Source organism: Musca vetustissima, unplaced genomic scaffold (assembly GCF_032173495.1).
Source record: "Musca vetustissima isolate MV318-11 ecotype Yass unplaced genomic scaffold, APGP_CSIRO_Mvet_v1 utg22263, whole genome shotgun sequence".
NCBI lineage: Eukaryota > Metazoa > Arthropoda > Insecta > Diptera > Muscidae > Musca > Musca vetustissima.
The window spans coordinates 159,877-173,822 of record NW_026878523.1 but is presented as its reverse complement, the minus strand read 5'-3'; the positions used below and the strand labels follow the sequence as shown (position 1 = coordinate 173,822).

Below are 13,946 nucleotides of genomic sequence, written 5' to 3'. Positions count from 1 at the left end.
TAAAACTTTCCTGTCATTGCAGATTATTTTGCAAATGGTTTTTATTAGACGTTTGAATAAACGACCGACTACACGGTTGTCTAAGGAGGGACAATGTTTATGAGTTTTTTTTTTTGTTCTTTGCATTGTAAACTTCTGACATTTGTGCCATAAAATGAAAAATTTTATGCGCTGTGCGTGCATTGAAGCTTGAACACATAAACGTCCGTTTATAAACTGATACAGGGGGTGAATATCCGCCTGACCTTAAACCACAAAGTGAAAATCTAGAAAAGGGCATAGAAGCAAGTTCTAGCAGCCTTAGTGTGCGCTTCAAATTTTGGTATGAAAAAAGCGCGTAGTGTTATTAATTTCCTTGCTGGTCTTTACTTCTCATGTAATGGTTTCAATAGAGCTCGTTATGAATACCAATTCCGTCGAAATCCATTGGTATGTGTTAAATGATTGTGAGACCAGCTCGTTTTATGTCGGTGTAAATACGACGCTTCGAACATTTGGCTATATTTCGCAAACATTCCACCGGATGTATGGATCATGCCTTTGGAATTGAAACTCCGAACACATTTATGCAGCATTCTCGCAGTCATTCAATCATTTTTCGCTGACGTTATCGACAGCTGTGTTTAGGGCGATGGAATTGAATCAGGATAGAATAAAGTCATAAGCAACAACTGTAAAAGGCATTTTGCTTGATGTATGATATATAAGTAATAAGTATAAAGAATTTTTGATATACACATGTATTTGCATACATAACTAACTCGTTGGCAGTACGGGAATGTGGTATATTCATGTTCTCATAATGTATATAAATAGTAGGAAGATATAATGTAATACTAATGTCGAATATATAACATAATCGAAAATCCTTACTAGGTGCCCCATATTAGAGTGTCGTACTACTAGATTCCCCCCTTATATTACACATGTATGCCGAAAATGTTCTACATAGACCTGTATTTTAACAATGACAGCATATTAAGGTTCCACCAATTTGTGTTTAAAGTTTTAGAAGCATTTTCCCACTAAAGTGGCCTAATTTTAAAAGTATATTTGCGAAAATTATTAATTTTTCTCCATGGTGACCAGACCTATTTTCGAGTTATTGGTATTTCATTTCCCCACGTTAATAACCTACTATCAGTAAATTTACAATGAAATAGCCATCATAAGAAGTTCTCTCCTCACGGTTGAGGGCATAAAGGCAGATATAAGGATTGAGTTCACATTCGTACTTAACGTTTTTGTTTTAAATAAAGGCAAAAAAACAAAGATAAAAGAAGAATAATTTTATACATACCCTAAGGAAAAAAAAGAAATTGTATTTCAAAGAAAAACACTTCACTTGGCTATAAACAGTTGAATGTTTTTTATGTGTAAGTAGAACCCGTTTTCCAACGTATATAGTCATTTGAAATTACAATCCGCATTAACCTCTTCTACGTTAGGTCGAAATGTCACCATATACTTTTAGCTATTAGCAACATTGAAGGTAATATTATATTTTGCTATGAATTTTTTGTCTGGTTGAAAAGTAAGTAAGGGTATTAAAAACTGCAAAATAATACTACTTGTTTAACATCATACAATGGGACGGGTGGGTGATGATCTGCTAAGAATCACATTCTGTGACGATATATGTATTTATTTTCATCCGCCCGTCTGTCTTCCATTCCATGTATGTTTTGTTTAAAGAAACGACAAACCACTGTTTATATAAATCCGTACCATTATTCCTATAGCAAGAGCGTTACGTATATCAAATAAGAAAGATATTTAGGATTTAAATCGGTTCAGTCATTTATATTGATTAGCTCATGTATGCATTAACATGCATATATGAGCTACTCAACATAATATTGTCCCTTCGCTACTCAATATAGTTACGAGTGTTAAGTAATATTGCAAATATCGAATAGCCCATTGAATCCAGAGAATATGTAATATATAATTTGTTGGATAACCCGAAATACATGTTTCTTATCGAGAAGAATAACTTCGATTTAGTTTTTTTTTCAAAATGATTCTATTATAATTCTTACACATTACTTTTAGTATCCATTCGTTTGCATGGTATCAAACTTTTTTTACTCATCACACTTATCGCACCATGACTATCATTTTCAAATGGGTTCAGGCCATAAAAACATATTTTCTTGCCTCATTTGTTGGTTGGTTTGTCATTGGCCCGTTTATCGGTTGAGTTTAACATAAATTGTAAAACACATGAGGAAACGTTCACCATTCACCATAAAATACACAATTCATTTGAACTTGGAAGAGTAATGCAAACACGGCAAATGTGTCTGAATGCGGCCTAATGGAAATTGATACCTTTAAGCGCCGAGCATAGGAAGCAATGCGAGAATGATGAATTCCAAGAATGTTAACTTAGCTCTGACCTTGTTTGCCAAAAGATATGTACATTTGTGTAGTAAGCAAATACTTATGTATGTCAACTGAAATGTAGAAAATCTTTAGACGCTCGTACCTTTAGATTAAAACCTTGTTATGTTTACTTTCTTCGCTCGTACTTACAGTGTGTTAAATAGTTTTAAATTTGCATTGCATGTGTAGATTTATATTATATTGTTATTTATTATATTCCTTATTAAATACTATCTATTTTTAAATTAAAACAAAAACGCGTTTAATTAATTAATATCTGAATATTATACCCTCCACCATAAAACATTTAAAACTGCCCCATTTTTGTATTTTTAGGATGTTAGCTACATTTTCTAAACAAAGTAACTGTAGTTTCTAGGCTTCGCAGAAAATTGTCAATGTAGGTCCAGGTCTTGCCCGAATGTCTGTAATTTGGTATTTCGTTTTCTCATAGGATAAAAACTCTCTTCGCAGACATGTTTCACATTCCCATTATTATGTTATGTAAAGTTGCGAACCCTATTTATTGTTTTAATATTTTATAGAGTAACTCGTTTTTATGTTTATGTAAGCTATAGGCACCACATTCGCATGTTTTCTTAGAAACATTCATAGATAATTGGGCCGAGCTGTGTATAGTAATACCACCACTGACTTAATCTTCTATATTATTATCATTATTTTTGTAAAAAACTGTTCAGCTGACATGTTTTAATATCCGTTTTTTGTTACTTTGGTTGAGTATCAAAGCGTCAATTGCCATTTTATTTTCTTTGATGATATGCAAGATATGATTCTGCCAGCGGCATTTAACGGATAAAGAAATAAAATATGTAAAGACATCAACCTTGCCCGAAGTAATATAATTTCCTTTAAGGTTGGAACAACCACAGCTAGAGTAAGCAGATTAAAATTCAATTCGCCGCTGTCAAAACATATTAAATTTTAATTTATATCGAAATGCGAACAAGTTTTTTTGTTCCAGAAATGGCACAAACTTTAAAAGAAGCAGTCGAATTTGTTCTGTGAATCTGAAAGACGCTCTGCAGAATAAATACATATAGGAGGTCTTAAATTTATTAAGTTCTCCCATATTGGAATTATATCGATGCATTCTCCCTATTATATCGTCAGAAATTAATATTTGAGCCGTTTAATGTCAGTTTAAAAATTTCTTAATGTGGTTTAAGATTTTTTTTATTTAGAAATTTATGTATTGATTTGTTTCAAAAATATTGTTAAGTGGTATTTTGTTTGTGGCTTTGTGCCACATGATAGAATATATAACGTAATATGTTTTGTAAACTTTACTAGAAAACCAAGATATGTCTTTCAGAACCTAAAATGGACTTGAAACAATTTCAAACTATATATTCGTAAATTAATGATGTGCGCAGGACTAAAGATAGAATTATTTTGTTTCTACAAAAAATCGGCCAAAAATGTGGTTTTCAGAGCTTTTTTGGGAGGCTACAACTAAACCTGAGCCGATTCTCCAATTCCAATTTCAACTGGGTTTCATCCTGGGTATAATAAATAAACAGTGTAAAATTTCAGATTAATTGGGTTTAAATAATAATATAGCACGCTTTCCCATTTTTATTTGCAGTAGGCGTGCTGGCATTGGATGGTCGTACAGGTCAGCGGCTAAGAATAGTTATTTCTAGTTTATTTTAAAAGTTAATAAAATCATCTTTTTTGCATGTTATATACAAATTCACATCTTTTTGTAAAATATTTAATTCGGCCCAGCTATTGTGATGCAAATATAATATATATATATATATATATATATATATGTTTAAGAGAACAATTGGCGGTATAGAAAAAATTACAAGACTCCATCCCTTTTACCCGATGAATAATAACTCTTTAGCATATGCATGAAATCATGTTCCTATAAATATGCTTCGTTATATTAACTAACAAATTTTCAAATTAAAACGTAAATCTTATTTCTCGGTAAGCAGCACTACAAAAAATAAATATCTGCTAAAAGATTTTAGTTATATTGCATACAATAAAATTGTTTCACAAATTTATTGGATGCAATTTCTTGTCGGTAGTCTTTATCAGGGTTTGAGTGTTCCATTTGAATATATTTTGCTGGTTCTGAAAGTCTTTTCATGTTTCCATTATATTTATTATGTTTCGCCATAGCACCTGGTGTATTGTGTAGAGTGTTCCGCCACCATTGCTTTAATTGCTAAGTTTAAATTATAAGGAAATTGTTTTTTCTTGTCTGTAAATCATAAAAAGGTTTTGATTTATTTTGCCAAACACAACCAAATAAGCAGGCGAAACTTTTTAATATATTTCACAAAAACATAATTTATGGCCATTAAAATATTTCAAAGTTTGCCCTTAAAGTGTTATCAAATAAAAATTAATAAAGAAATTACCAACCTCTTTATTCCGCACAAAGCATTTCAGTGTCGTTGAAATGTGAATACTAATTCGGCCGTTGCCAGTATCTCTGGAAACCAACAAAACTAATAGGAATATGCGAAGCAATTCCAAAATATTAAGTATCTGAAATGTACATCTCATGTCGCGACATTTGTTGGAGGGCCTTTTGGTGTGACCTTAACTGGTAACAAAGAACGCCTGCTTTTCCTCATTTGGCGGTGCCCAGCTAACAGATACCCCACCATCGTGCAGCTGCAAAAACAATCGTACGATGGGAATTTTCGACATCCACCAAGTGTAGCTGCGTAATAATAAGGTGTAATAAAAAGACACTGGGGACAGATTAACAGATACCTACGCCAACAAGTAAAATTACTTAGCACAAAGGACATGGCTGTCCTTGCCACTGTCTCCCGTGCCAGTGACTAGCAGTTCAAGCCATTTGTCGCCATTATCTGTGAATTTTGTGCTGGTGTTGTCAGCTCTGACCACCATCACCAAAACAACAACGGCAAACAACTGATTTTAGCCGTTTGTTAATGCCATGTCGAAGTAGAAGGGGATTGGGCAGGTATGCTTGTTTATGTTAACTTTTGGGATTTGTGTTGGACTTCCCTTTTTTTGCATAAATTTCAATTCGAATTTCAAAATATTTCTACAAAAATAGCGGCCTTAGAAGCGTGTTTACCAACCGCACCATACATCCCCTGGCAACCAACAGTAGTGACACATTTTGGCTCCATTGTCAATTGTTGTGGTTTTCACGGCATAAATTATTTGTGCGAACAGTAAATGGGAGGACAGTGGACCCAAAAAAGGCCGCGGCAAATCTTATGGAAATGCAAATGATCTACCTTAACCACAAGACTGAAGTTATCTTTGGAGGTAGGCGGAAGGACTTAAATTGAAAAGTTATTACATTTTGTTAATCAGATAAGTGGGCCAAGGAATTATTACACGTCACAACTGAAATTCGTTATGGACATTTCAGTTCTAGAATGGCGAGAATGAAGGTAAATGGAAAATCTTGTTTGTTTATTTGTACATCTGCACGTTGTTGTTATAAATTGCGTTATCTGGTTGACAATGGTTTGCACACCACCAACACAATGTTTGAAAGTTTAAACAAAAATATTGAATGTTTTAAATACCAAATATTAGACATCAACTGAACGTATTTAGTAAGCAATACAAAATCGTAGTTCAATTGTGAAAATATGAAGAAGAAGATGAACATGATGAATGAAGAAGATGAATGAAAATTCGGAATAAATTGGACACTAAGAGATGAAATTAAATACCAAAAATGAATATAGTTACAATTACAGTTAATTTCGTAGTCTTATTAACCCATTTGAAATGTAGAAAAATCGAAGCCCAAAATTAATAAATCAGTTTTTTTACTGGAGTTTACTGGGCAAGTTCAAATGTGCCTCACCTATGGCATTTTACGGAAATTTATAATAATTTTTTAGTAGGTAATATATATGATGGAAAAAACATTAGTTATGTTAGATATGATTGCAGGAATGCAAACAAAAAAATGTTCACTGAATTCTTCCTGCGCCCTTAAATCTAAATATAACCAGTAAGGAAAATAGTAAAGTTGGACGGGGCCGACTATATGATACCATTCACCACTTTGGGTATATTCAACAGATGAATCCTAACAGACGTCGCATTTTTAAAGGACCAGTAAAATGAAATTGGATCAATAAATATGTCATTCTGCAACCGATACTAAATTTTTCATTTGGTCAGATATAGAAGCTATATCTAAATCTGAACCATTTTCAGGAAACTTAACACACAGCAATTAACCCAAACTCATTGCGCTGTGCCAAATTTCGTGCAAACCGAAAGATATTAAGGGACTGGTACCCCATGGGAGCGATATGAAAATATATATGGGAGCTATATCTAAATCTGAACCAATTTTCAGGGAACTTAACACACATTATTCTATACCTAATTCATTACGCTGTGCCGAATTTCGTGCAAACGGAGAGATATATAGGGACTTTGGTGCACCATTTACATTAAATCAGACGAAAATATATATTTATATATATATATATAACTTAATATAGGCCATGATAGAGTCAACTGTAAACGGGATATGTTAATGAGACAAGGAATGAAAAGGAATGTTCTGGTGTGATGCCAAATGTCCGAACCTTGACACGGTTGAATTTAAATCGTAGATGCAATTCAGCAACAATATTCGACATAAATACAATATATCAAGTAACGACATTTGTAAGACACCTTGCACAATATGCCTGATGAGCCGCTTAACCAACGGCGAAACGCGTCGCGTAATGGTGGGAATGTAGTATCGCTCTGGCTTTCCATTTCATTGCAACTTCGATCATGTTGCTCATTTCGAAAGAGAAATTAATACAAATTTTGGTTCTTTGGTGCACCATTCACATTAAAGTCTACTAAAAAATAGAAACTATATGTAAAAATATATAGAAACTATATGTAGACCTAAACGGATTTTTCAATTGGTTTCGACTTTGAGCCAATAAATTATCTTATCCGGATAAGAAATGCCACCTGTACCAGGAGGAATTTGTTTCAAACGGGCCAAATTGACGGACCAACTACTTCATGATTTTGCAGTTGCACCCAAGCAGGTACAATGGTCTAATGCATGTATTTGCTAAAGTACAAATAACACCAAATCAAAGCAAAACCATGAAAAATTAATTACCTAATGGTTTTATAGCATTTCAAAGGGTTTATGAACGATTCTCTTCTTACAAATATTCGAGTCCAGACGGCTTTGTTGAACAAAGTGGTGAGGATATTATAGTGCCATGGATGGTGTGCATCTATCCCTATTACATAACAAGGATATGTAGATATATAAAGTCATCATACCAAAAGGAGATTAATAAAATATCAGTGCTGCTCAATACATTCGAAAGACTTGTCGGTGAGTATTTGCAAGAAAATATGGGTAATTTTTTGATCTTATTAAATTTCTAATACATGAAAATGCGTTTGTTTTTTTCATGGACTATAAATTGAGTTTTAGTCACCACGAAAAAATAACCAACCATGCAGCATATTTGTTTTAGATTTCAATTGGGTGCGGTTTTTGACAATGGGAAATTCGAGTTGTAGCCTGGGTTTATCTTTTGGGTGCTGTTATAATCACAGTCACATTTTCAAATCGAATTGGCTGAAGTTTTTAAGGACTTAGAAATAATTATCGGTAAAGGTTCACAACTTGGTATAATTTCAAAAATTGTTATTTTTTGGCTAAACTATTCTATAATATTGGTAAAAAAATATATATATTTGCAAATCATTCTTATAAAATTAATTTCCCTAAAAGAGAATGTAAAAAGGTTTTCTGTTAACAAATATAAATGAAATTTATTGTAAGAGATTTAAGAACAAAATTAAATTGCACGTAAGTTCTATAAAAAACTAAAAACTTGTCAATCGATTTCGTTGATTTATTAATAGCCCATGAAATGGTTAATTATTTTATTGAAATATTAAAATAGGTTTAAAAAGAGCACTTCGAACTATGTTTTCATTGCCAGGATGATTAAAAATGTTTCAAAAATCAATAAATAAAAACTGATGCACTGAACGAATGGCAATATATTTATTAATATTTGGTTCCACTTACCTGGCTCCAGTGTTGTGGCCAGTATAATGGATGGCAGGCAAAGTAAGATGAGACGTAATTCCAGCAAATGCATTGGCGTTAATGTGGGCAACATTTGTGGCAGCTCCTTCAATTGTACTTCCTGCTACAAGACCAATGATGATATTGGTGCAGTGGAGGAGAACCCGAAGGCGTTTGTCACACGTTTAGCATTCGTGGCCTATTCGTGTATTGCCGGCAATGCGATCGTGTCTCCTCGCGATTCGATCTTTGTCTTGCAATATTAACGTCCAATATCTGACAGGAGGAAACTAAATGCGAATTGAACAAATCGTTTGGTCGTATTGCTGGCTGGCAATGACAATGCACTTTGTTCTTCTACGATTGTTGTAATGACAAATGACGCATGGGGATAAATGTCGTCCTTAATGTGCTATTTTGCTTGTAATTCTTGAGTGTTGTTTTTTTGTTTCCTTTCTTTGTCGCGTTTGTTCGTTTTTGTGTGTGTGAGCGATGATTGTTGTATTGTTTTGTAATGACAATAAAATTAATTCGATTGTGTTTTTTTTATTTTGTATACATTTTCTTCGTTTTTGTGATAGTTGCTGATGGGTTTCTTTGCTTCGTTTTTGTGGAGATCTGTTTATTTTCCTGCGCTTTTTGTATGCTTCCCCTGGTTTTTAATGCTTATTGTTATTGGTCCAGAATATGATACTTTGCTATTGTGCGAATATTTTTGTTGGTCATAATCGTATTAGGTTGTATCATTTTTCATGTATTTTTTCAGTTTTTTTGTGTTCCCTTGGTCGATTGGAATGTCGTTTCCTTTATTCCCTCATGGCAAGGATATCAAGTGATGCTCTTTGTTGTGCCAAATGATAGATGATGTCAGATGGGGTCAACTATAATCGAATTTTAGTTTTTTGCTTATTTCACGTTGATGTCTTTCGTCGGAGCGCTAAGCCAAAGATATGTTGATTTCTCGCTTGGTACTTTACATTTGGTGGCTGTGTTCAATTATGGAAATCATACCCGGTTGTGGCACACAAGACTTGGATTATTCGCGAAATGTCACTTGCACTTTGATTTGCGTATTCGGAGGGGGTTTGTAGTCCGATATGTTTTCTATTTTTTTCCTTATTGTTATTTTCGTGTTCAAGCAGTTATTACACAACGTTCGTTCTCTGGGGTGCGTATTCTGGTTGCGTGTAGGTTGATTATTGAGTTGTAGGTGGTTTCTGTTGTTGTTCTTGTTTTTGTAGTTGATTCGTTGGTCTATTTCCTTCCGTTGAGTTCTGGGGCTCTGTGCAAATCTACTGATGTGGAATGCACAGAAATTGCTCCTGATCTCTAAATAGAAAATGGAAGAAAAAGAATAACAGGAAGAATTTAAGAAACGAGCAATTTTTATTTATTATTTAAGCAACTAAATTTGCAATTTTAATTTCAATGTGCTGTGGAAACTTGACAAAAGACATACAATCGAGCTTTGATTTTCTGCATCGATGGTACGCACAGACACTAGATTAACGAGGGCGGTCATTTTGATCGATTTCAAGTACAAAAACAATTGTGTATATTATGACACAGCTTTTTAAAATTTGGTGACTTTTTGTGCCACATAGAACTACGTTTATTAATTACTACGTTTATTAATTAATAGTAGCTGCATCCCCTCTTTTTCATTCCCCGTATTCACATGTGCTATACCTATATTAATAAAATCGGTCATTGAAATATTAAATAATCAAACTACTTTTATTATTGTATAAAGTAAATTTCTTATATAACCAGATCAGTACAACAACATCGAAAACCGTTTGGTAAGGAAAGTATAAAGTTGGGCAACATACCCTTCACCACCTTGGGTATATTCAACATATGTATCAGAAAAGACGTCGCCTTTTCGAAGGAATTTTGACATGAAATTGAACGAACTTAAATATATGATTGTTATGTCTTTCTGGAACCTATGCTAAATTTCATTTAATTTGGGCAAGTTTAGAGTCGTTTGCGCACAGTGGGACAGATTTGTGTAAATCGATTTAAAGCAAACTTGACACACGCTATTCGGTATGCTGCACAGTTTAAAATTTAATCTCAATCATACACCTATTGATTATTTGGTGTACAATAGACATAAATAAGTCGAAATTATATATGGAAGCTACGATATATTTATATCTGAACCTATTTGAAGCAAACCTTGCCCGAGATTAATTTATATTAATTTCACTACGTTGTGTCAATCGGCCTAGCTGTGGACCTTTAGTGCACAATTTACTTAAAATCGGACGAAAATATATATAGAAGGTGTACACATAATTCTAGACTTAATTGAATGCGCTATGCCAAAATCCGTGCAAATCGAATGATTTTCAGAGACTTCGGTGCACCATTTACCCAAAATCGGACGAAACTTTGTATGGAAACTATATCTAAATCTGAACCGATTTCACGAAACTTAGCACACATCATTCTAGACTTAATTTAGTACGCTATACCAAAATTCATGCCAATAAAAAGATTAGCAGGTACTTTGGTGCACAATTTACCTAAAATCGGGCGAAACTATATATGGAAGCTATATCCAAATCTGAAACGATTTTCACGAAACTTAACACACATCGTTCTAGACCTAATTCAATAGGCTATACCAAATTTCGTGTAAATCGAAAGAATATAGGGACTATGGTAGACAATTAACTTCAAATGGGGCGAAACTATATGGGAGCTCTATCTAAATCTGAACCGATTTTCACGAAACTAAGCACACGTCTTTCTAGACTTAATTCAGTACGCTATGCCAAAATGCGTGCAAATCAAAAGATATTCAGGGACTTTGGTGCATCATTTACCTAAAATCGGGCGAAACTATATATGGGAGCTATATATAAATCTGAACCGATTTTCACGAAACTTGGCACACATCATTCTAGATCTAATTCAGTAGGCTATACCAAATTTCGTGCAAATCTAAGGATATATAGGGACTTTGGTAGGCCATTTATCTAAAATCGGGCGAAACTATATATGGGAGCTATATCTAAATCTGAACCGATTTTCACGAAACTTAGCACACGTCATTCTTGACTTAATTCCGTACGCTATGCCAAAATTCGTGCAAATTGAAAGATTTTCTGGGACTTTGGTGCACCATTTACCTAAAATCGGGCGAAACTATATATGGGAGCTATATCTAAATCTGAACCGATTTTCACGAAACTTGGCACACATCTTTCGAGGCTCAATTCAGTACGCTATGCCAAATTTCGTGCAAATCGAAAGATTTTCAGGGACTAAAGTCCGTAAATCGGACAAATATATATATGGGAGCTATATCTAAATCTGAACCAATTTTTCCCAATTTCAATAGGGTTCGTCTTTGGGCCAAATAAATGAGCTGTACCAAATTTCAGCCAAATCGGATTATAAATGCGACCTGTACTTTGTTTACAATTTAACATCAACAGACGGACAGACGGACAGACGGACGGACGGACGGACATGCATAAATCGACTCAGAAAGTGATTCTATGCATATTCTCAAAAGGAACCATGGGTCTATCTATCTATCACAAAGACATAATACCCTGTACCACAGTGTGGTGAAGGGTATAACAACGTTTTGTATGATTGTAAATAATGTAAAAAATATTAAAAAATAGGTTTAAAAAATCTTTACACAATAAAAATTCTTTTAGAATGAGGTCATTTTGACCGATTTTAGTCAATATTGTGTTGTAATTCACATAAAATGATTAAAAAAGCAATTGTTTGGAAAATAGACATTATCAAGTTTTTAACAATGTTGTCTATGTTTGGCGTTGCATAAAAATTAAATTCGCCCGGTGTGGTAAAAGGTTTTGTACGGACACATTTCCTGAATGCGAAAGATTGTAATCCCTCGAAAATTAAATAAAATTGTAGCAAAATTGGAATTTGAGTTTTTAATATCTAAAATATAAACATATTGTACGATCCACTTATTAGGGCAAAAAGGGTCACGAAGCCATGCATGGAAAATATGTGCTTATATAGCAGATCGTACAAACCATTAAATGCAGGAACTGTTATAATTTAATAGAGCATTTCTCTGGAATGTAGACATTTTGTAAATACGCTTAAAAGAACACACACACGTTTATCTCAGGTTTGTGTGTACTTGGTGTTGCTAAAGGCATAATATATGCATGAAAATAATGTGTAAATCCGAAATGTCGAAAATTCATCGAATTGCATAGTTCGAAATAATTAATGAAAATAATCGGCTTTTGTTTGAATATAATATCCATAAGTTTGTAAGCTTTATTGATGATACCACAATTACATAGCGAAATACTTCATCTGATTATCTTTTAATGCAATTAATTAATTAAGTGTGCTGTTGTAAATATATTTATTGTTGATTTACACACTTTGAATTAAATAAATATTATTGAAAATTTGGCAGTTTAGTAATGTGATATCTAAAGATGTTGAAATCAACAAATGGAAACATAGAAGTGTAGAAAAGGCTAATATCATTTTATCTTTTATTTTGATGCATTTTAAACAAAAGGCTAGTTGTCGACTGCATTCGTATAATTCTTGCTTTAACTCTAAAATTTCTCTTCATGCATTATGTAGGGATTGGAAAAATTTTCGAAAACTTCATAATATTTACACTTCAATGTGTATAACCTTTATTGAAGCCACATTGAGGATGAATTTTTATCGCAAAAAATATAATTGACCTATTTGAAGTATTTATAATACGAGCTTTTTTTATAAACAGTTTTCAAAACAAATATGCTGCAATTTAGTTGAAAATCTGAAATTTAGTTTCATTTTGAAAATCGCAAAGAAAATGCCAAGAAGGCATGGAGCTGGAAAAAAAAATCGCGAAAAGCTTTGCCCCAAGCATTCCTCATATGTAAATTGTATATATGATTGATATATTGATTACTGATTTGATCATTGTAAACACATATTATTATTACTGGAATACCACTACACACCTGTCATTTTTAATTCTTATTAAAAAAGTAAAGATAATCAAGTCCAGTTCACTATAAACTATGATATTAATATGGAGTCAAATCAGACGAGACTTGCAGGTATATGCCACATTTTCTTTGTATTAAATGTCTTTATAAATGAACATACATGCATATATATCTATTTGTGATTTCCTTTTTTAATAAACTAATATAATTTACATTTAATTTTAATTAAACTCAATCATTTTTAAATTACTCATTTGACATTCAGTATTATTCATATTTTCATGGAAGACACAGACAAACACACATTTATTTATTGTGTAGATATTAAATTCCAATAATTTGATATGAGATTTCACAGAATTGTTCATTCAGTCTTTTAATACTTCATTGTTTGATTTAAACATGCATATATCAATCATCGTTTGTGGGCTGGCTTAAGTAAATGTTTGCAAATTTTTCAATTAAATTTACATTACAAACCAAGAAGAAGTCAATGTTCTTGTTTTAGAAGTACTATTTCCCAGTCATTT

At 33.0% G+C, this 13,946-nt stretch overlaps 1 protein-coding gene across 1 annotated transcript in view; it reads right to left on the bottom strand.

Annotated features, from left to right (window-relative positions):
• Positions 1-8,673, bottom strand: part of LOC133323261 (hemicentin-2) — a 37,417-nt gene extending 28,744 nt beyond the window's left edge. The window contains exon 1 of the mRNA XM_061532203.1: positions 8,450-8,673. Within this exon, the coding sequence (XP_061388187.1) occupies positions 8,450-8,543 (94 nt within the window). The 5' untranslated portion in view covers positions 8,544-8,673. The remainder of the gene's footprint in view (positions 1-8,449) is intronic.
• Positions 8,674-13,946: the final 5,273 nt, after the last annotated feature.